The sequence below is a fragment of the Aphelocoma coerulescens genome, chromosome 1 (assembly GCF_041296385.1).
Source record: "Aphelocoma coerulescens isolate FSJ_1873_10779 chromosome 1, UR_Acoe_1.0, whole genome shotgun sequence".
Lineage (NCBI taxonomy): Eukaryota > Metazoa > Chordata > Aves > Passeriformes > Corvidae > Aphelocoma > Aphelocoma coerulescens.
Window position 1 is genome coordinate 73,183,270 of NC_091013.1, and position 23,962 is coordinate 73,207,231.

The window sequence follows — 23,962 nt, forward strand, 5'->3', positions numbered from 1 at the left end:
AGACAAGAAAATACACAGCATTTGACACAAAAAAGGGGAAAAAAAGAATAGGGGAAGGCAATGATAGAAGGCATTAAGAAGTTTCCATATAATAAAACCCTAAAACTTGCCAGCCTGGAAGAGAAAGAGACAATGCTGAGCACAAACTCTTACGTGGCCAAAACAAGGTGTTATACAATACCCCAGAGCACACACCTCTTCACACCTTAAACGAAAATAAGTTGCATGCAGCCCAAAACCAAGAAACTATTATGATACTAAGCACATAATTGAACTGTGCAACTCATGATGTATGAATATTACAGGGATCAAAAGCATAAACAAATTTAAGACCAAATTACACAATTTGATCTTTTGGTAATCTTTGGTAATTTGATTTTAAGATCAAATTACACAAACTCATGGTAGATAAGGGAGTTATGGACCATTCCATGAGCAGCTTCTGAACAACCCCAACCTGCTTTCCAGGACAGAGATTTCCAATGCTGCTGATAGAAAAAGATCAAATTTTCTCAGCTAAAAATTGTTTTACCCTCTATCTGCCTTAGCTAGCTAGCAATGGCTAGCTATCCATCTGTTACTGGACAGAAATGTGAAGCAGAATGAACTGGATTAGAGGTTATTCTCATTGCCCTGTGTGCTCATCTACTTAATTTTGAGGTGTTTGGAGAGATCTCTATTTCAAGAGAAGCGCTACCACACAGCTGCTACTGTTACGTGCATTACCACTGACAGAATAGGGAGCAAAATGGGTCAGACCAAAGGTTATTCTCATTGCCCTGTTGCTTATCTGCTTAGATTTCAAGGTATTTGAAGGACCAGTCAGTATACAAGCCAGTATAAGTACTACCATATAACTGGGGACACTACAAGCACTTCTGGTACCACTGTCTACAATGAAGCTTGCCATACATTTAAAATGGTACAACTATTTTTAATTTTTGCCAAATTAAGTTTGTACTAAAATTTTCCATACCAGATGGTAGACCTCTGGAAATATTTAAAAAACAAAAACCCCTCAGCTGTTTCCTAGAACAAAACTGGAAGTGCACGCTTTCAGCTGTGTATGTTAACTCTTTCAGGGCTTTGATGCTGAAATTCGACAAGGTGGCTTAAAGAACACAGCATTTGGTTTCTTCAGAGCAATGGATGAAGCCTCTGAAAATTAATCTTCTCACATTAAAGGCCATTTTAAGAGCTGAAATCCAGAGCTTCAACGCCCAATCGTGCTCTGCCCTTACAGTGACCCAAGGCTGTAGGGAATGAACTGTTCCCTGCTTTGCTCTGCCCAGGTGCTGCATGTGAGAACTCAAACCAAGTGGCCTCTGCTGGGTCCCCAGCGTACCCAAGCAGTCTAGAAGAAATATAAGCACGGCAAAAAGAAGGAAAATAAATTAAGTTTAGGGATAAAGCACATTCTTAGCACCACACTACACACCACTCCAGAATAAGGAAAAAAATATACCAAAGGCTTCTAAGACTTAAATTTTCTGAATTGTGCTGGCACCATTGAGATACAAAGTAATACACCAATTTCTAACCCATTCCTAACATCTGTTCTACACTGAGGCCGCTAAAACACCATGGTTACCCCATTACACCAGAAGTATCAGCTTTTCCATTTACAGAAGTAAGAATATCCTACTTTTACCTTTAAGGCAAGTGATATTTTCATTGTAAAACCTAGTGTAATTCTTTGGGAGCGAAGGGAACTGGGAGAATACTTTTTAAAGGGAGCAGTAACCGTTTACAGGAGTGCCAAACACAATGACCAAGCTTATTTTACAAAACTTAAGACAATATTTTGCCAATAGTCTATTTAGAATCATAGCGCAGCCCAAGGCTGCTCCATGATTTGGAGCAATTTCCTTCTCTGAAGATGAGAGACATCTGAAGATAAAGAGACATTCAATGACAAAACAGAAAAAAAAAGCAGTAAGTAAAAAGAAAAAAAAAAAAGGGGGGGGGGGGGGAAGCCCTGTTTATAAACATCTTCCACAGCCAATTGTGAGTAACAAAATGGGCCACTTAGCAGGCTGCATTTTAAGGGCACAGTAAGACTCAATTCAACTAAATTTCTTCCTTCTAACAGAGAGGTCATGTTCGGAAAATCTGTTCTCTTTCTCTGCTGTCTGGAATTAAACATTAAGTAACTTCAGCAGCTCTTCCACCTATCAGTTGGCTTAGAAAAGCTGGTCAATCTGCAAACTTACTTTTGTACCAATTTATTCTTACTTTCCTGCACTTAAGAAGGCTGGTATCTTCAACACTGTGGTGCTCCCCACTAGTAACATGCTGCATGAGAGCAGCAAGAATAAGAAAACTGACTTTGTACACTGCTGCTAGCAACAGCAGTGCTTACTGCAGTCATGAGCAAACTACATAACCTTGTGGAAAATCCTCAGAGAGACAACACTAACATCTGAGTCATAAACTTGAAAAAGATGGTTACCTGCAACACCACTTCCAGCAGATTTTAATGACAACAACAAAAAAAAAACCCCGACTAAATTACCATCAAAAAGTATAAAAGGCATTGCTCTTACAGGTTGAATAAATTAAAACAAAAAATTGCCATTTGTAAGAGTTTCAAGTTTTTATTATAACGCTGCTTCAAAGCACTGTAGTTTTTAAAGTTCTACTGAATTGGAAGTACAAGGGCATCATAAGAAATATTCAGCATCTGGGGTAAAAAAAACACCTAAAAAAATGCCCACATAAGTAAAAGAAAGGAAGCCTATTACATAAAAGGCAGATTAAAAAAATAGTTCTGTTATTTCATCTCACATACTGTAAATTTTGAAGAAATGTACTGACACAACATTACAACATATCCTTTATTTGGATCATTAGAACATTCCAAAATTCATATGAGTAATAAATACAGCAGAATAAAGTAACAAATCCTTTTAATCAGTGATGATAATTCTAAATTTACACTACAGTTAAAAATCTCAAATTCAAAATTAACTGTGACAATGTAGGAATAGCTTTGTCTATGACGGGGATGTAAAATGTGACTGCAGTTAAATATTTGACGGAAATAGGCTCTGGAGTTTTCAACTACCAAAAGAAACTGTAAATGCAGTATCTCTTCCACAGAAAACTCTAAGGAATCTCTTAACTTTTTATGCCTCTTATTCCCTAAAAAATAAAAAAAACTGATAATGAAAGATAAGCCTACCAATAAAACACGTGTAGGGATTTCTTTTATTTCTACATATTCAATTATGAAAATCAAACACAACAGCAAATTACAACATTTGGGAGACTTGGCATTTTCATTTTGTTGCATCATCCCCTGCCTCTTCTCCCAAGACACAGCACTGGTATTTTTTGGTTTTGTTTCTAAATAAGTGAAAATCATTCTAGTCATACAAGAGATCCAATGAAGTCTACAGGAAGCAGTAATTCAGTTCTTGGGAACCGTATGAATGCACAAATGCAGTTTTTGAAGCTGAAAGATGTAATAAATTTTATACTAAATGTCCATGCTATAGCCACAACAAACATTTAAATACACACCAAAAGAACGCGTAATTTTCTAGAAAGTGCAGCAAGATGAGGGCAGACCTAGTACCCATTCAAATGATGACTTCCAAGAATAGAATTATCTGTTTCCTCTTCCAATGCCACATTCATGGCACCAAATAATCTTGCCAGAATAAGTCCAGGAATTCTATTTATTTTACATTTTGTACATATTAACTACCAACCCAGAAAATAAGTGTGTTGGAAAACCAAGGGCCAAAGGACATGAGAGGCTGAGGTCCTCAGTGCCCTCTTGGCATTGGTTTTCACATCACAACTTTCACAACTACACATTCCCAATGCTAGTAGCACAGTCCTGGTGAAAGGAAGTAGAGGAAAACCAAATTAGGGATGATGTCAACAAACTGCACACACTCAAATCCATGTGACCATGTGGGCTGCATTCAAGGGTGCTTAACGGCGCTGGCAAATATCACTGCAAAGCCACTCTGTCATCTGCAAAAGGTCATGGTGCTCACTGGCAGATTCCTGATGATTAGAAAAGGGCAAATATCAGGACCCTCTTGGAAAAGGGCAAAAAGGTTCAGTGATATTATAGGCCAACCAGCTTAATCTCAGTCCATGAAAAGGTTATGCAGCAAACCCGCCCTGGAAGCTATTTTCAGTCCCATAAAGGAAAACAAATGGCTGGGAACAACTAGCAAGGATTTTCCGAGTGTAAGTTGTGTCTCACCAACCTGAGTGTCCCATACAATGAGAGGAACAGCTCTATGGACAGTGAAAAAGCACTGGATGTTACCTTGACCTTAGCAAAGCTTCTGACGTGATCTCATCATATACACAGAGCCAAATTAGAGAGCCTGGACAGCAAGCAGCTGTGTGGGGCTGAGCTGCTGGGGTTAAACCTCAACAGGCACATAACCTGTCTTTATAACTGAAGAATGCAGTGAAATTTAAATGTAATAAAAGTTATTGTCACAACAGCTGAGACTGAGAAAAGTTTCAAATTGTCAGAACATTTAAATGTACGGAACCCAGCAGTTATCACCGCATACATTTCACTGTACAACGCTGAACAGGTAAAACTCTGCAGAATGAGATGTAACAGTTCTGTGAGGATAGAGGGTAACAGTCAAATAGCAAAAAATACGTGCATCAGCAGAAACTAAACGGTATAGGAAAAAACCGGGCACTAACTACTTGGTACAATGGCTGAGAAATCCCACTATAAGCACCTGACTTTCCAGAAACACATTTAGGTCAAAACTTTTGTCAAACTAATTAGCACACACAGCAAGTCTCATCACTGACCCTGTACCTTCAGGTAAACCTAAAATAAAGAACAAAATTTTATAAATCATTCTCTCAAAAATATCTGAGCTAACAGTGAGGCAATGATAACCACTACATCTTCTTATAATTTCCTTTTTGCATAAGCCTGCTAGTTTTCATACATCAAAATGTTTTCCAGTTATCTTGACAAAAAGAACTGAAAAATACCAATGAGGTCTTGCACAATAGCTTGCTTTGAGTCAACAGGCTGCTGCTTAAACAACCGCATCTTTTATTCCCACATACACTCCTGTCCTTTGCACTGGAGCCCAGGCACTCATTTTCTAATGGAGATGAGTTTGTTCAGGGCTTGTTCTGAGCTTATTCAGAAAGGTATTTCCAGATTTTTCTCTGGTACACTTTCTACCCCATTAGTAAACTGAAGTGGCCTGCTGAGTGTTCAGATGAACACCGGAGTTATCTAAAACCAAAAAACAGGCACACCAGAAGTACAGCAGTTCCTGTCCACATTTAAGATGAAGTCAGATTTCTAACCAGTACTTCATTTCCACATCAGCTGGATGCAACAGATCCACATTTGCCAGAAGGCTGCAGCTAAGTGCAGTACCCCCCACAGAAGTAATTAAGATCACTGCAAAAATTCACCATAGCTAAAGCCACATATTTTTCAAAATATGGAAACAATATAAGCTAAAATTATGTTGTTCTCTTATAGCTGTTTAAGAAGGACTTGAAAGTTATTTTACTTTTACTGATGCTCTATGCATATTACACATACAAATTACCAAAATTTGATTATTCTACAAATACTTAATTTTACAAGCGCCACTCACGGGTTTTGCCTTGTGAGCACATTTCAGTTGAACTGGCTAAAATAAGTAGGATGTACCAAAGCAGAAGATAAACATTAGCTCAAACTACTGCTTCTTCATTTGACTGAACTTAAATACATTTTGAAAAATGAAATAGTTCTATAACATGCATTAAACCTACAGGAAATAGGTTAACATTATCTTCTCTATCATAAACTGTGTGCTACACAACCAAAGCATAACTATTTATAAAAGCTCAGATTTATTCAAGCCCAGAGTATTTAAATGTATTTACAACCAGCTTAAAGTTTATTCCATCATAAATTCTAGCTTGTTTCTTTCAAGGAAGAAATCTGCCAAAAATGAGATAAAATCCCAGATTCCGTCATGAAAGCCTCTTACACATTAATATATGAGAAAGGATTATGAATAATACAACCCAGCCAGAAAATCTGTGAATCTGAACTATTTTGTTAAGGATTTCAGCTAAAATAGTTCACAACTCTTCTCTCCTCTACAAAGTTACCTGCACAAAGAGAACATGAGAAAAAAGGAATATCTCTTTCCAGGAAGAGAAGGGAATAAACTGCAGCTGGTACTAGTTAATCTGCAGATGAGAACAAATTCAGTTCATATATTAGTGTGACTTCTTACATATTCGTCCTTGCCACTAAAAGCAGCACCTTCCACCCATTCTAATACAGATGCCAACATCAGGACCTCTTTACAGCATCACATGGTCTCAGCAGTGCTCACCCCCAAAGGGGATATTTCAGACTGCTTCCCTATTTCTACAGAAATAAATGTTATTTATTTCTTCAACTTCAGATGTGACATACACGAAAAAATATTAATAAAAATGCATACAAGAATGTTTAAAAAAAAAAGTAGTGAACAGCTGTCTAGAATCCCCTAGAGCTGAATGAAGCCTCTGAACAATATAGCACCCCTGAAAAACTTGCACATTGCAAAACTCAGAAAAGTTGACAGAAATTTCATATTTCATTTTAATTACCTGCTGTTGTTCCCTCATTTCTCTTATTTTTTTTCAGAGATGTAACAAAAATATATGCCTTAATGCCAGGCAGTGAATATCTTCCAAGTTTGTCAGTAAGTTCTAGCTGAATTAAAATTTCAGGTCTATCACAGGTCGAGGTCTATCACAGAAAGATCATAATAATAATGTAAACATTAAACAATCTAGCAGAAGAGAAAAAAATTAGACTTCTCTCTAAGGCAACATTTCAGTAAATTTGCATGGTACGGGTTGGTTTTTTTCCCCCTTTTGAAGACATGTACACAACGCACAGAAAAAGCGGAGGTGAAAGACAGCTTATTCAAAAGCAGGGAAAAAAGATAGTTTGTGCTTTTCACTGCTGCTATTAGATCCCTGCTGCCCCCCCCATATAGCTCATCCTGAAGTAAAAGTAGTGCTTCAGAATGACTGAGTCTTGTTAACACTTCGATATGCAATTTAAAATGTGTGCTTTAAAAAATGAAAGAAAAACCTTTACAAAAGGATAGAAGGGTGTAAGGTGCACAGTTTGTGACTGAAGCTGGTTTCATGGACTCGGATCTAATTTTACAAGAGGTCATGTGAAAATAAAAACACTTATTACTCACCACAATGCTAACAAAAAAAAATTAGTGCAGGGGAAAACGCACTAACAGAACTGAATTTATTAAAGGTCTAGCTAAGGCATCAATATTTTTTCCATTCCCAAAATACTTAGGAGGACATGACAAGATTGCTGGGCCAGAACAGCATCATTATTTTTATCAGATAGCAAGGCTTATGCTGAGAATATTTTCTACTTCAAAATAAATCCTCCAATAATCAGAGCTTTTAGTGGGTAAAGAAAAGGTCATTTCCAAAGCTGGAGGAAAAACCATCAACAGCAAGCCAATAAACACAAGGGTTTCTGAGACAGCTGATGTGGTGAATGGCAATTACTGATTCACTTTTTTCCTTTTGTTCTTAGATTTATTTTTTTTTAATTAACAACTTTTGCCACAACATGTAGTTTGGCAAGAAGTTCAAAGCAACCAAATAAATTCAGTGATGCACTACACATGTGGTTCTTCTGATCTAAGAACCTGCTGCTGTGAAAAGGAAAGTCTTCTCTCAACATCTCTGCCTTGCTGTTCCCAGCCAAAAAATCCTCTCCCTTTATGCCAGCTCTGGTCTGTGAGATCTCCATGACATGATTCATCTCCTGCATTTCCCGAAGTGTTATCTACTTCTAAAAAAGAAGTTAGCTAATGTTAAGTAAGTTAACTAACATGAGTTAACTAATTCTGTCAGTTTACAGCAGGGTAAGATGAGTATCAAAACCAGCACTAACAAAGTATGTGGTAAGAGCAAAAGACAGCAAAGGAACAAGTAGAGAAGAAAGATGGAGGAGAAAAAGCAAGATAATACTCACTTTACACCCTACTTTCTAGTGGTGGTAAAACCACAGGGAGTACCACAGGGAGCATGGCTGTCCATAATTCAAAACTCGGGAAAAAGCAAAAAAAAAACAACCCCAAAAAAGACAATCTTGCCCCTTGCCCTGCAATTAACTCTAGCACAAAATTTCCACAGAGGAAAGAATCCCTGGGATTTTATTATCTTTTCCTCTCTTAACATACAAAACTGTAATTTGACAGCCAGCCTAAAACCTAAGTTTTAAACCCACACAATTATGAAGATCATTCCTATGAGTTTAGTTGATGGGCAGCAGGCCCCACTCCAGACTCAAAGCTCCGTGGTGCTTTACTAAATGTCATGGAAGTCTTACCAGTACTTTTATAAGAAGCAAAATATGAAGTGCCTAAACTAATAATCTCTAAAGGAAAAGATTGCTATATTTCATCTGCACTTTCCTTCTCATCTCAGATTGCTCTTAAGTGACCTCAATATTTGTACCACTTCAGAAACTAGAAGCTGTGTAAAGGAAACACAGCACTTCAAAGCATCAACAACGAACTGGGAAAAGCACGGGTCCACACTCCCAAAAACCAAAATTTAAGTGAGTAACTTCTATTCTTGGTCCATTTTTCTTCAGTAGTCAAATCTGTGACATTATCTGGAAGAAGCAACATATTCCTTGCTTTAAAAAAAACTTCCATAAGCCTTTAAAGTCACGACTCTGCCTAAGAGTCACAAACTTACTACTGCAGGAGCTACAAGTTCACAGATTATATTTGCTTATTTATTTGCCCTTAATGGAAATTCTTTCAGAAATTTATCCAGTCACTGAACAAGTATTTCCTATCTTCTCAAGACACTCAGGATTTTAGAGACACTGCCTGTCCCTTGCTCTCACAGACAGAAGAGTCCTTGTCCATGCAAATTACTGAAGTTTTCACACAGACACCACTCTGCATTCCTGAGTATTGCTGTTGGTCCTCTGTAGGTCTAGTATATCCTGCCTGTGATCAAGGAATTAGAAGCACCTACAATACTGAAAATAAGACTTAGAGCAACAATGCCACTGTGCTTTGTGCTGCACTTCATTGCTAGTAAGTTCTGTGATTCTCTCTGCTTTTTAGAAATTGCTTGCATTGAATGGACACTTTCACAAAAGCGTCATTATAAACTCCAGAACTGTTTTCTTAAATAATAAATTTGTGTGTGTGTAAAGAAAGTACCATTTTCCCAAACAAATGTGTTATTGGAAGACCTTGTGATACTGAGGGTAAAGCCCTCACAATCAGTCCTTGCCTTCATTATCCCACGTAATACTCATCAGCTTCTGACGAAAGGTTCTCCCCAACGATTTATGACAAGTGACTTCCAAACAGAACTGAGCAGCACAGACTCCTGAGAGATAGCACTAATGACCCCTCACCATTATTTCACATCTTTAACTTCTCCATCCAGAGAAGGATCATCTCTAAGCTCAGCTTCAGTCCCTGGTAGGGAACTTAACAGAATGCCTTTTGGAAGTATAGTTAGATTACATCAACTGCATTGTCTTAGCCTGTATATTAACTCCATTGATGGATTTTAATAGACTTATGAAGTGCTGAATGTGTATTGTAAGGCTGTTTTCTCTTCATCTCAGCACCTATCATGTATCCACTATCTCTGCTTTTAACTCTTACCAGTTAGTAGTTTCCACCTTTCCTTTTAAAAATTTATCTCACCACTGCCCTTTTCCTGTCTTTCATAACTGGGACCATTTAAAGCACAGAGTTACACTTTCTGGTTAGAAATCTGCTCCTTCCAATGTGCAAAGACATCTCACCTTGACAACTGCTCTTCACTTCATGAACACTGAAGTTTGAGACAGATCCCTCAATCCTTGTCTTCACCACCAATCCTTTAAATTCTTTCACAATGTCTACATTCACTTAACCTCTATTTCTTTATTCATCCTTCACAGAAGACATTATTTTTCAAAGAACATAGCCTCATTCCCAAGGGCTTCCTTTATTCTACTACTTCAGCATGTCACATTTTTTAAAATTGATGGGTTTAGAGTACCTACTCACCCTCGACTCACTGAGAGCCCAGCAAAGCTTCAAAAACAGTTCCCAGGCAGCTTGCATCATTTCACCTTCCTGGCTCTGTTTTAGCTTTGAGAGGCCATCTCCTCCCATCACCACCCCCCGTATTTTCTTTTTTAAGTGAAGCAGTATTTCAAGCAGGTTTTGCTTTAACCATGTATAGATTCGGCATCCCTCAGAAGCAAAGAGCAAACCGTGTTTGTCACAGACAGCCCTCAGCAGTATCAGTTTGAATCTACTCTTTCACCCTACTGTAGGCCAAGTCTCAAGCTGATTCTCTGTGCATGCTCTGACTATCTGTTTCACTAAGTAACTACTTGCTACCACGAAGTTTTGTCTTGACATTCCTCCCTGACCAAAAGCACCCACCTAAATTAAACGAGCCTAACGAGCCGTTCATTACTGTATTCTCTGCTTTGTAGCCTCACTGATCCAACATGGCACAGGCAAACAAGTCAGGCAGATGTAAATGCAGTCCTAATGATATTTTCCCCCTGCGCTTACATTCTACCCACAGAGCTTTCCGTGTTGCAATAGCTAGTCTTTTTGTTCAGTCTTTTGGTATCTGACACTCATCTGGCAGAGTCACACAAGCTTCCAGTTGAGCTTTTATAAAATGGAACTAACGTAACAGTGAATGGCACTGTTAGCACATTTACTTGCAAGGGGTTGTTTTGTCCAACCCTGCTTAAACAGAATTGATGTTCACCCAAAAAGAAGCGAGAGATTTTGAAAGCCAAGCTATTCAAGTACAAAAAGTTAGATAAGATTCAAATTACACTCAGGGACAAGTCTGCTACCATGCTGTTTTCAAGTCCCCCCAGGTAAAGCTTCCTCCAGTTGCTTTTATTAAGCTCCGTATCTTGCACAGAAGTTCTGTGAGAAAACACAGTTGATGAAACCTGACTTTCCAAGGCTTCCTTGTGGGATTATCCAGTATCTGAATGCAAGCTGTAATTGGAAGTACACCTGTAGTTAGGGCTCCCCACTCACAGGGTAAGGCTATGCCTCTCACAGAAAACATATTTTGGCCAGAAACACGAAGTGGAATCAAGGGTTTGCTGCAATTCAGATCCTTTTGTATTTCAAGTTCTCAGCTGCACTTATTATTCACACAGACAGTAATGAATTGAGTCTTCATTTTTAGAGCAACTCTCAAGTGTCCTTTATTCAAATGTCAACATCTTGTATGCAAGGTGCTACAAGCACACAGCAGAGCTTTCCCAGAAAAACAGGCAGATTGTTTCCGTGACCTTTAGTTGTGTTCTTGCCTGTTCACAAAACGTGCATTTTTTTACAAGGATAATTTTAATTTTTGATGTTTAGCCTAGCATCTGTAGTTGAGAAAACCATTATGTTCAAGAGAACATTTTGTCCTTTAAAAAGTATGTGCAGCTTTAATCCTGGCTTGTATTTCTTTTCCTGCAAATTCTAAACTGATTGCAAAATATACTTTGCCATACTACCACTTAACACTCAAGGAAGTTAAGACACAGTTGAATAGAAACTCTTCTCTGAACAACAGTATCTTTTTTTTATTATTCACATATAATTTTACAAGGACTCTCTGGCATCCCAATATTCCTATGATTAAGTCAGTCTTTCACTAGGATATGCAAAAACAATATTCAATAGGGCAACATCAGTAGAACTCTCCATTTTAAAAAAAGCAAAATATTAAATAGTCTATCTAGCACCTTTCCTATATAAGCTTCTAAGGACTTCATATGCTTCTGTACAAAATTCAGTATATTTATTCATAAAACCATAGAATGGTTTGGGTTGGAAGGCACCTTAAAGATCATCAGTGATTTCCAAATTCAAGCATCTACCTCTCAAATGGGAAGCCTCAATACATAGAAGTTAGCAACTCATTCACAAGTAGCCTAACAAAAAATTGTAACTATGAATAAAGCTAGGGCTGTAATCCCAAATGTGCTATTATGGGGCTTGACAAGGTCTCAGAAACCATTTGTTGAGCCTTGGAGGAGACAAGAGAGAACAGCAGGCTAGCCAGCCAGAACACAAAACCCTCCTGAATGGTTATCAGCCCGCACGTAGCAGTAACACGCAGCATTACTTGCCAAGCTCACAAAGAAAAGATGGGGGATGGCGGGGGGAGAGGAGCATGAGAGGTACAGCACTGGTACGATGCAGCCTGAAACTGAAACTTTATTCCCATCCATTCACACAGCACAGGCTTCTCTACTCTAAACTCAAGACTGCTTTCCAGTGGAAGGCTACCAGAAAGAAAAGCAAGACTTTTTATTAGCAGCGAAGTATCTTGATACTCCTGCCTCACCTTCATTATTTGAACATGCTTAGATACATTTTAGCTGTTCTGAACATTGAAGAACAATTCCAAGACTTAAAGTAAGAGAGAAGGATGAACTGATATCATCGTCTACATAAAATCACAATCCAGAACTGAGTATTTTATAGTATTATAAAACTGCTGGCTTTGTTAGTATTTTAAACAAATATAAGAGAGTCAGTTACATAGTGATTAAACGTAATCTTCATATTCTTACTCAGATTTAAAATGAGAATTCTGAATGCTTCCCTTCAGCATGGGCCCTCTAGTCGTATTTCAAATGTTTAAGACCTGGCAGTTCCTCTTCCCCCAACAAATGTCCAGAAAACAAAGTATTTTAACCTCAAATAATCTGAGCTAAACATATCTAAGATTCTTCATGGCAGCAGACTGGCATAAGACATGCAGATTATTACCTCTGTACAATACATTACGTACCTCATCCTAAGAGGCAACCCCAGCTGCAAGTATACTTCCAATTTGAGCTTGCATTTAGACAGTGGATAGTTCCACAATAAAGCAAACACCCTTGGGAAGGAGAACAAACACATCAGGTTTCATAAATGCCATCACATTTCTACTGTGCAAGGTAAAAGCTGCAAACCGAACTAGCACAGCCCATGAGAATTTAAGACAGCAAGGCTGCACATCCATCATCAATTTTCCAGTATCTCAAAAGCAGCTAGAACCTCATGTATTTTAATGGAGGGACTCTGTACAGACACAAAATTCTTTCAGGTTTTAGCGGTTTAAGAAATATAGAGGTTATTCATATGCATAGCTATTAAAAAATTAATATTTTTTTTCTTATGGTTAAGACATGTCCTGATGGTTTTGGAGAAATACTTGAAAGCTGTATTTTCCACAGAACCATTATCACATGAAGAGACCACAAACAGTTTTGCTTAAAATCAGCAAAAAGGTTAGGAAATACATCTGGATATTCATCTGCTACAGGTTACTTCTTTCAGAATCTGCAAAGGCCAGTCAAGGTCCTGCAAAAGCATGAAGGGTGTTAAAACCTCATCACACTCATCCCTCAATGCAAGGCAGATGCCACTCTTTTTTTTTTTTTAAATCCCACAAAAAAAATTTATCAGAGATGAGGAAACACTTTCTCAAAATCTGCTCTCAACCTGTTGACTGAAGAACTGCTACTGCATGGCCAAGTACATGCCCACTGAGTACTTATCACTTTCTTATCCACCTGAACTTTTGTTTTCAAAGTACTTTTCTTTAAATGCACAAAATTACAAAATTAGATCCTTCCTTAATTCTACCATTTTATTCCTGATTTCAGATATCAAATGTAAGGAGCTCCTTCTAGGCCAAGCCCAGTTTTTTTTCCGTAGTATCTATTCAAATTCTTGCAACTCAGTAGTGGAAACAAAAGCTGCAAGATCTGTCATCCTGGTCCAGAAGACCCCAGGACTTTGACTCACCTCTCCCACCCTACTCATCCTCTGAGACAGAAACCCAGTCCTACTCCACAGTGGTCACTGATCACACCCAGGAAAGCTGCATCTCCATTTTTCTCCCTGCCTTCAGACCATTTGTTAACACAACACTGCCACAGTCCACACCTAGCCTAGCTGTAAAAGAAGATGCTTTCCCATGCAGAGATACACTGCCCAAGTTCTGAGCTCCTGAACTCTGCAGAGCTTCCCCACCACCTCCACCTCTTCTTTCACCTTCTCCTGAGGAGCAATTTAGCTCCAGGTTCATCTCCCCTCCCTTCACAATGCATTTTTTCAGTGTACCCAACAACCATGCATCTTAACCTAAATGATTCTATGATAAATAGGGAGTTTTCTTATGTATGTAGAAGTCTAGAGAGAAAAGAACTATTCAGAAAACAACTGTCTGTAACCGAAGCCATTATAAATTTTTCTTAAATTAATTATTTTTTTATACTTCCCAAGAAGAAGACACTACCAGACCATGCAATTATTTATGATCCTCACTTCACCTACCCCTAATCAGCAGTACTCTCTAACAGCACCATTGCAACAAATAATTATCACATCTTTTCTGCTTCCAAGGCAGCCAAGAAAGGAAGACAGAGAAGTCTACTTATCACTCCCATTACAGACTCTTGTAGGAAAATTCAGATTAATATGACACTTCAAAATGAAACGCTTATCCTCTGGAACTAAGAGCCAGAGGCAACCTCCAAAAACAGGCTGTATGGCAAAAATATAGACATGGCAAACATTTTATCATAAGACAAAAATACAAGCACACCAGGCAGATGGCACAGACCAAAGATAGCACTCTTGGTCAGCACAGAACAAAGGAGATTCTGTGAGACACATGAAGTATCTCCTTTTGGGGCTGGAGCCCATGATCTCTGCTAAAAAAAAGATACCAGCTGCCAGTTGGTAAGACCAACATCCATGATTTTGCTTTCTTCTTCTCACTAAACTAATTTTATGTTTAAATCTAAATAAAAAATCAAAAGGCAACTACACTATTCTGGAACCAGAGCTGCACATGAAAGTATTAACTACAGTGGAGGTGGGAAGACACAGTCCACACCAGCAGCCTGTGCAATGCCTCACATCCTCAGTTCATCTAAACACAGCAGCCCGGTGTCCACCCCACATCACCACAATTCCACAAGGATAACAATCCATAGCAGAAGGAATTCTGTTTCAAAGAAAGCCGACAGACAAATGAAAAAATAACCGAAACAAATCAGTATTTTGAAGGTGCTGCTACTCACACCTTTGCAATTCATGTCCTGCTTTTCATTGTCCTGCTACTTGTCCATGGAAAATTATTCTGGTGAAAGACAGAAGCATCTAGGTATTAACTGGCTACTCAGAACGATCTCCTTCTATAAGAATTTCAGGCACACCAATGAATGGCTTATAAGTCAGTAAAGTTCAATGAAGAACCAGATTTTTGCAAGCACCTTGATACAGTGGCACAACAATCACTTTTTAATGACACAATGGACATATCTGGGCTGTAATTTGAAGGTCTTGGCAAGTTGGTTGGCAAGTTGGTTGCTGCTGCACACTGTTGAGAGTACAAGCTTGCCATACACAAATCCAAGCCGCTCTACTGTCATTAGGTTTCATCTGTAGTTTTCAAATTTCAGCCAGACTAAAAGTCTATTCGTAAGAATGAAGAAATTTTTCTGTTTCTGCTACAGTAGTCTGCAAATTACAGCTCTTCAGATTCCAGTGGTAATAAATGACATTTCCACTGTTTTGTGGTTGGTTATTTTTAACAACCAAACAAAAAAAAAATCCTTTGAAAATACTTTTAAAACAGAAAAATCAAATAATACCCAGGATCTAGAGTAAACACACTACCTCAATGTCATTTGGCCAAAAGCAGTGCTCTCTGACAACATGTACCTTCTGTACAATCAGCAACCTCAAAAATTGTCCCCTATTCTCTCATGGGAAATCATGCACATGCCCCCATTATTTACATATATTACTGTAATTTATAAATCCAGAATCAAATTACATTGAGAGCTTTGGCATTTTTCCTTGTTGTTTTGCAACACTACTTTCACAGCCTCTTCTCTGTACTTGTCATAGGCTTCAGGTAGGAAGGAAACACTAACTCACCTTTGCTGCAGGGTATGAAAATAAATCAACACATCTGTGACAAGATAACAAAAGATCACACCAAATAAAGTCCAAAGGCCAAAGCAGGATTCGATCAACCACATGACCTTAAAAACCTATAAAGCCTAGAGCCATGTAACCGGGTGAGAAGGGAAGGAAGAAGATGGAAGACAGTTAAAAGTGTGGTTGACCAGAAAAATGTAAGAGCACAAGACTTTATGCAATATAGCATGCCTACCTCATTATGTAGATATAATTTAATTAGGAACTTTGTAACTACTGTGGTGAAGGATCCAAAACAGACTCAGGGCATATATTTTAAGAAGATAATACCACATATTACATACATAAATAAAGTCTGTGGCATTTAAAAATTCCACATCATTGTTGACAGGAGTCAGAAGCCAAAGGCTTGCATGCCGGCTCTGCGGCTCTCACCACCTGCCTGCGAATCTCCACCAACTGCTTCGGGTCAAAACAGTTGAAATCAACACACAAACATTCAGCCAAAAACAACAACAAAATCACCACCCTCACATCTATTAAACTGAGAGAAGACAAGAGTTGTTTGTAAATTTCAAGTGAAAACTAATAGCATGACTGCCATGATATAACTCCTGTGAAGGCTTGATACAGAACTAATCAAGAAGCTTGACATTCAGTCCTGCTGTTTCACTCCTTGCCAAGTAAAATTTTGATTCATTACATCTATCTGTGGCACTCCTAAACTCTCTGTACCTCTCACTAAATATCAGTTCGATATAGACCTTGACGAAATAAGTGATTGCTTATCCAATGTAACTCAATCAATAAATACCCACAAACACAGACAAATTGGAACTCATCTGCTAACCACGTTATGAAGGGCCAGAAAGTGGTTTAATGTAAAAAAAAACAACCAACCACTAAAATTCAGAATTCCTGAAGTAAACAAAAGCAGGCTCTTCTGCATTCATTGCAGAGCTTGGCCTGATCTCCGAGCGAGCAGCTTAACTTCTACAGCTACAACAGGCAGAAGTGACTGTTTTCGATAACAATACAGAACAGACACTATGCTCTTATCTTTTCCCTTTGACAACAGGTTATGCAGTTTATCTATAATGTACTAAAACATTTTCTTTGTTTTCCAAAAACATTTCAGATCATCCATCTTCAAACACTGTGAAACAAGAATAGCACAAAAATCTTGCACATTACCCAGTCCATTCATTATTTTATGCAACTTAAACAGTTCTGCCTTCTCTATTTTCCAAGATAAATACTCCTCATCCCTTCAGTTTCTCTTTAAACAAGAGCTTTTGAAAGAGAATCAAAATTCTTGCAATCTCCTTTTAACTGATCTGTAGAAACTATGATATATCATATTAGAGATTAAGCAACCCAATAACTTACTGGACATCTACTGTATTTCCACCATTTTGCTTCTTTTACAACTCATACACCCTCAAGGAAAAATCTACAGATCCTCAAGGAAAAAAAAAAAAAGTAGATTAGATTTGACTGTTTGAAGCCTGCAAGACGTATTTTCATAATGCCAATTACAATATGCCAGTAGGTTCAAATTAAACAATCTGTTCCCCCACTTACACAGAACTGTAAAAGCTGAAATTAAAAAACCAAAAAAATTCCAATTCCACTTGTGTTTGGGACCAACATCACTTCTCACAGTTCTTGACAATAGCTAGGAGAGCACTAGTTTGCTTAGTGTTGGTTTCCCACCAACAGTCTCACCACTCAAGTCTCTTTCCAAGAGATTAGGAAAAGATTTCAGTAAAGCACTAGGGGACATTTCTAGAGTTCAAGACCTTCAGTTATGTAATTTTTTTGCTGTTGTAATTAAAAAGTTAGATACTGCCTAACAGGGACATTCAATAGCTTCTTATTCTCATCCAAACCACATCCGATAAACAGGAGAAATGATTCTTTGGAAACACTCCAAATTGCCACTGAAACAGTCAGCTTTGCTCCACAGAAGAGGTTTCTCACTCAGATTTCTGACTGTGGCTGTATCATAAAGAGGGAGAGAAGAGCAAAGAAAGCAGTGGAAGACCAATCCCATTAAACCTGGTCACACTGCTTTGACATCAGCACATGCTCAGCACATGGTGCCAGCCACAGGAGGGGCTGTACCTGGTGTGCTGCACAAGCTGAGCAGCCAGGCTTGCATGAGAGCCCCCAGTGTCCTGCCACCTCAGTCTGCCCATACCTGGCATTCAGCTCCTAGTGAGATTCAAAGAAGAGAAAAAGAGTAAAAACCAATAAATCTGCATGCTAGTTCACCAAACAAAAACTGCTGGTATATTTTCTAAGTCCAGCATAAATCAAATAGGTAGGTTTAATATCTGGGTTGAATAGCATTCCTGAGGGAGCACCCAAATGGCACGCAAAGCAGCTTTTATGCAGGAAATAACTGACATTTTTTGGACAAAAAAAAAAAGTAAACTATTCTACCAACACTAGAGATGAGCAACAGTTCCTTTATCTGAAGGCTGATGCTCAACATGCCACGCCTGTGCTCCCTTCCCAGAGTCTGCCACTAAGTCAAATGCCTCCTTGTACACCTTTCTGCTATAAAAATAAACCCCATCAATTCACAGACCTTGTTCTAAGCAGGTTTTAGAGCCCATTGCAGGTACTGCACTGATGAGAAAGACACCATCATTCAATAAAAAGCCAGGAAGATTCAACCACATAGGCAGACCACAAATCTAAAATAAAAGGGATTAAAATAAAAACTTGAAAATACCATTTTGCTGCAGGCAGTGCACCAGATAGAGCTCAATTATGATGGCTAACATTGTCACTCAGCTGATTTGGTGTTCAGCTGGGTCAAGTTTGGCAGCTAATATGTGAGAAACCGCCATGGAGCTGTACCTGGTGATCCTCTGAGACGGACCAGTAGAGACCCCAAGCCTCACCCTGTGGCAAAGGGCACTTCAGGGCTGGACTGGCTTTTTTCTTGGAGCAAGGCATGAAACCCTGGTTACACCCTCATTCGGTCACAAGTGCATATACTGCAGGACATCTCTCCCTCATTAGAAGGATTCTCACTCCAAGATTCCAGAAGAACTGTCCTCCACAACATTCCTGTGCAGTTCCAATGATGCAATTAACTTCCTAGAACTAGGATACACAGCTGCTATCTAGTTTTCAATTGCCTTACTGCACCTCAGAGGCAGCAGTAAAACCTGTAAAGCAGTAAAATAAAAAAAAAGGAGGTGAAGACTGCAGTTGTACTACAGACACTGCTCCTAGTATTCTTGAACTGGGTTTTATCACCAAGGGCCTTAGAAGATACATTTGCACAAACCCAATTACTAAAATTCAGTTCTTTTTTGTGATCCTTCTATCCCTTAGACATCCATACTAGAAGATGTCATTTAAGAAAAAGCTGAACCAATATTGTTAACAAAATATTTGCAGTCCTGCAGCCCACTCTTCAAAGTACTCTAAAAATTACCATGTGTATCTTAAAATATTTGTGCTAAAATTAAGAATTAGAATCATGCAACAAAGTTTAAAGAACACTTGCAAGCTCACGGGAAATGTAAAAAAGATTTGAGCTGTAGAGATACCAGAAACAGCTAAAAAAATGATTGACCCATCACTACTTACCATTTGAGGAATACTAAAATACTACAAGAATATTATTTCAATATATGCATGTACTAATACACAAACACCGAATGCTGTTGCAGGTACTCCCCACCACAAGACATAACATCCATAACATCCATACATTACCACAGCTTCAGGAAAACTAAATGTTGTTACACATTTGCTTCTTTGATTTAATTGATTCCCTCTGGATAAAGGGATGTAAATGAAACCTTCAATCCTAATTCCACCCTTGTAATTTAAGATCACATATGTACAAATATATTACAAGCTACAAAAGCATCTATGGATGTTTCTATTTTACATATTTTAGTGACTGTCCAAGGGCAATTACACAGCATATTTAGAAGAAAAAGTTTACAGAAATCAGGCAAATGGGAAGTATTATGGAAAGGGATTGGTAACAAAGCACTAAATGAACAACAAAGCAAAGAAAAAATGAGACAATATACATTGCTCATCTTTTTTTTTACCCCAAACTTTAATCAAATACCATACCTTCATTTCCCCACTCACCAACAAGAGTGAGGATTTAAAATCACATACATCCTACTGTAAAACCACCTTTGAGTAAATACCCATTTTTAAAGCAAACAATTCCATTTTTTTCCTGAAATTTCTCAAAATGGCACTACCACCAGCATTTTTAAACACTCTCTCCCAGACAACATCAAGCAGACCGATGATTTCACTAGAAATGCTTCAGCAGTACGACATGCTGAATTCCTTACACGTTGCTGCAGTCCAACATGCTGAACAGCTGCAAAGAGCCTGACATAAACATTAGAAATGTAGCCATATATTGCAGCACCTCGATTTATTTTTTGTATTATTATGTACAAGATCTCTGTATGAGCACAGAAACCAGGGCTGGCTGTATCAGCAGCGTTGGTACTGGTGTACAAGGAGGCTCGAGGTAACAGCTTATCGCACGGAGAACTGGTTTTTTCCTCTTGCCCTCCCAGGATAGAAAGAAATCATGCAAGATAAAGAATTTTTCCTATGAACAGTTGGAAGGATCCAAATATAAAAGTTGTGGAAAAAGGTAGTAACCTGACTCCTACCATCAAACAAAATCCAGGCTGAAGTAACTGCAATTAATATCAGCATGTTATATCAGCATGTGTTGTAAGACACAGACAAGACAAGGTGCAACCATTTCTATTACAACTGTTCTCTAGATAATAGCCAGAGCACTTCCTTCTAGAATCAAAAGCTTATGTAAACCCAACCAGATCGTATTTTGGCCATGACTGACCACCGCCTGCTTTAAAAGTTTATTTATTCAACATAAAAATAGCCAGACTTTTAAAATACACCTTATTTGAACGACAGCATACAGAGCACCACTGCGGTGAGACTTTAACAGAAAGACTGGATGTAATTGAAAATTTAGGACCTGCTACAGGAGCAACCCGTGCCTCTCCTGTTTCTCCTGCTCCCTACTTCCTATTGTTCCGCTGTTCAGCAAGTGATGCCGTGTCACGGACGAGGGAAACCTAAATGACAATTTCATTAGGTCTTTCTTTAAAACGTTTATGCCAAGAAATTAATTTACTCAGGTCTACACCGAGAACGGGTCATACACAAAAAATGGTTTAAAGCATTCTAAAGCCCCGAAGGCACGAGAAGCAGCCAGCAAGACGACCCAAAATGGTGACTACAAGTAATAAATCATATCAAAAAAGGGCATTGTTAAAAAAACCACACCAAACAACAACAACAACAAAAAAAGGTCGATGAAGCCGATGGTCAGGCTGAACAGTGTAAGCGGCCACTGATTTACTCACAACGAGAATCCATTAAGGGAATGGGTTTTCCTCGAGCACAAAATTTGTTTCTCCGAGCCCACCAGTACCGAAACACGACTCCGGCACTGCGCAGAGGGGCTGGGGACGCTCGGCGCGACCCACGGGGAACCAGGCGCCGGCCGGCCGGGATAACGCGGGGCTCACCGGGCGGGGATCGGCAGGGCCGGAGAAAGGACGGCATTAACGCGGGGAGCGGGGGGGCCACAGGAGCCCATGGGGCAGCAGGCGGCAGGGGAAGGAGGGCGCGGGCGGGCCGGGGGTCCCGTGGGGAGCCGCGCCGCTCGCTCACTCACCCGTCCTTGCGCTTGGCTTTGTAGACGTGCCCGTAGGTGCCCCTGCCCACCTTGCAGCCCTCGTACTCGAAGAGGTCCTCCACCCGCTCGCGCTCCCCGGTCAGCTTCACCTTGAAGTCATAGTCCATCTTGGGCGCCCGCCGCGACCCACCGCCGCCGCCGCCCCCGGCAGCCGCGCCCCGCCCCGCCGCACACACCGGGCGGCGGCAGCAGCAGCAGCAGGAGGAGGAGAAGGAGGAGGAGGCCCCCGCGCCGCCCCGCGGAACATCCAGCGGCGGGGCTGCTCCCTTCGCTCCGAGCCCCGACCCCCGGCGCTCCCTCCCTCCCTCTCTTCGCTCCGCGCCAGGAGCGGCACCGCCGCCGGTCCCCGGGCGGGCTCTCGGGGCCGCGCCCGCGCGCGCTGCCGCAAACGGACGTCGCAAACCGCGGGCACCTCCCCGGCCGCGGGCAGCGCACCACGTGGAAGGGCCCGTCCCGGCGTGCCTTGCGGGCGCAGCCGCACGCCGGGAGGTGTAGTACAGGCGGAGGCAGGGAAGCCGAGCCGCACTGCATGCCGGGAGCTGTAGTTCCTGGGCAGAGCACATGGGGCGGGGGGCCCGCCATCAGCAGTGACCGCGACCAGCGAAGGGTCCCATCGCGGGGCCCTGGCTACGGTGAATATTCCGGTCCCCGGCTCAATCCAGGCTGGAGAGGGCAAGCGCGGTTGGTTCGTGCTGCTGTGAGCATCTATTAGCATCGTTGTAATTAAGATAATTCCACGACTGTGAACACGGACGAAATTACAGAATCACAGAATATTTTGAGTTGGAAGGGATCCATCAGGTTCATCAAGTCCAACTCCTGGCCCTACACAGGACCGTCCCCAAGAGTCACGCCACGTACTGAGAGCATTGTCCAAACACTTCTTGAGCTCTGTCAGGCTGGTGCAGTGACCACTTCCCTGGGGAGCCTGTTCCAGTGCCCAACCACTCTCTGGTGGTTGAAGCTCTGGGTGAAGAACTTTTTTCTAATAATCAATCTAAACCTCCCCTAACACAAATTCAGGCCATTCCCTCGGGTCCTGTCACTGGTCACCACAGGGAAGAGATCAGTGCCTGCTCCCCTTTCTTCCTCCACGAGGAAGTTGTAACTGCAATGAGGCTCCCCCTCAGTCTCCTCTGCTCCAGGCTGAACAGACCAAGTGACTTCAGCCACTCCTTCACCATCTTGGTTGTCTTGCTTTGGGCACTTACTAAGAGCTTAATGTCTTTCTTATACTGTGGTGCCCAAAGCTGCTCTCAAGACACGTCACAGTGCTGACAAACCTCCTCTGTGTGGCTGCTGAGATCACTCGGGATGTAACACAAAAAAACTCTTATGTTTAGCAAGGCCCTTGTATGTGACCAGTAACTGGACATTTTCCGACTCCTCCCTTGGCTGACAGAGTTACCCACCGAACACAAAGCCAGTAATTTCCTAGAACAGACAGCTTGGAACTAAACTAAAGCTACAGCAATCTTTCTACTTACAGCCCAGCTTTGGCATTTTTAATTGTCATGTACATATGCTTCACATTGCATGCCAAGAATGCAGCCCATTGAGCAAACAAGTGGGCACTCAAATCCCCTAACTTAAGAGACATCATATAATGTGGGGGCTCCTAAAAGAAGAAGCAACATATTCTGGAATGGTCTGAAATCATCTCCGTTTTCATTTACAAATCTCCATTTTCATTTACACATTAGCACTGATCCCTGAAAATTTGGGATAGGGTTCTGCCTGCCTCTCAAGCTGGAATCACTCAATCAGACTCATGTCAGATGCCCACAGCTGGACTTTCAGTATGTTGCTATGTAGTTGTTAGGGATATTATGTACATTAAATAAAGCAAAGGCACGTGTTACAAAAAATAAGTGCAATTGGGAGAAGCAGAAAAATTACACTTTATTTGCCCTGCACTCAACTAAATTTTAGAAGAACATTGCCCAGCACATCACGACACCAATCAAACAGAAACAGGTCAGGGCAGTCCAGCAGCCCATAAAGATCAAACAGTCTGGAGGATGCCACCCACCTCAGCCCCATCTCTGCTTTCAGGAATGCCTGGCTTTGGGGACTTTCAGGGACAGTAAGGGACCAAGCTTGCATGGCCAAACCCACCATGTACAGCATCTCCTGCCTGCTCACTACCCTCAGTCCTATCAGCAAGGGTAGTAGCAATATCCACACTTCTGTAACTTTATACTCTTCTTTGTGTTATTTATCA

General features: G+C 40.4%; 1 protein-coding gene across 3 annotated transcripts in view; it reads right to left on the reverse strand.

Moving 5' to 3' along the window:
* The window catches only part of CDK8 (cyclin dependent kinase 8), a 74,899-nt gene extending 52,722 nt beyond the window's left edge, over positions 1-22,177 (reverse strand). For 2 of the 3 annotated variants that reach the window (XM_069013089.1, XM_069013079.1), the window contains exon 1: positions 21,718-22,175. In XM_069013089.1, coding sequence (XP_068869190.1) covers positions 21,718-21,845 — 128 coding nt within the window. In that variant the 5' untranslated portion in view covers positions 21,846-22,175. Of the gene's footprint in view, positions 1-21,717 lie in introns of all 3 variants that reach the window. The other variant, XM_069013098.1, reaches the window with a different exon arrangement.
* Between the last annotated feature and the right edge of the window lie 1,785 nt (positions 22,178-23,962).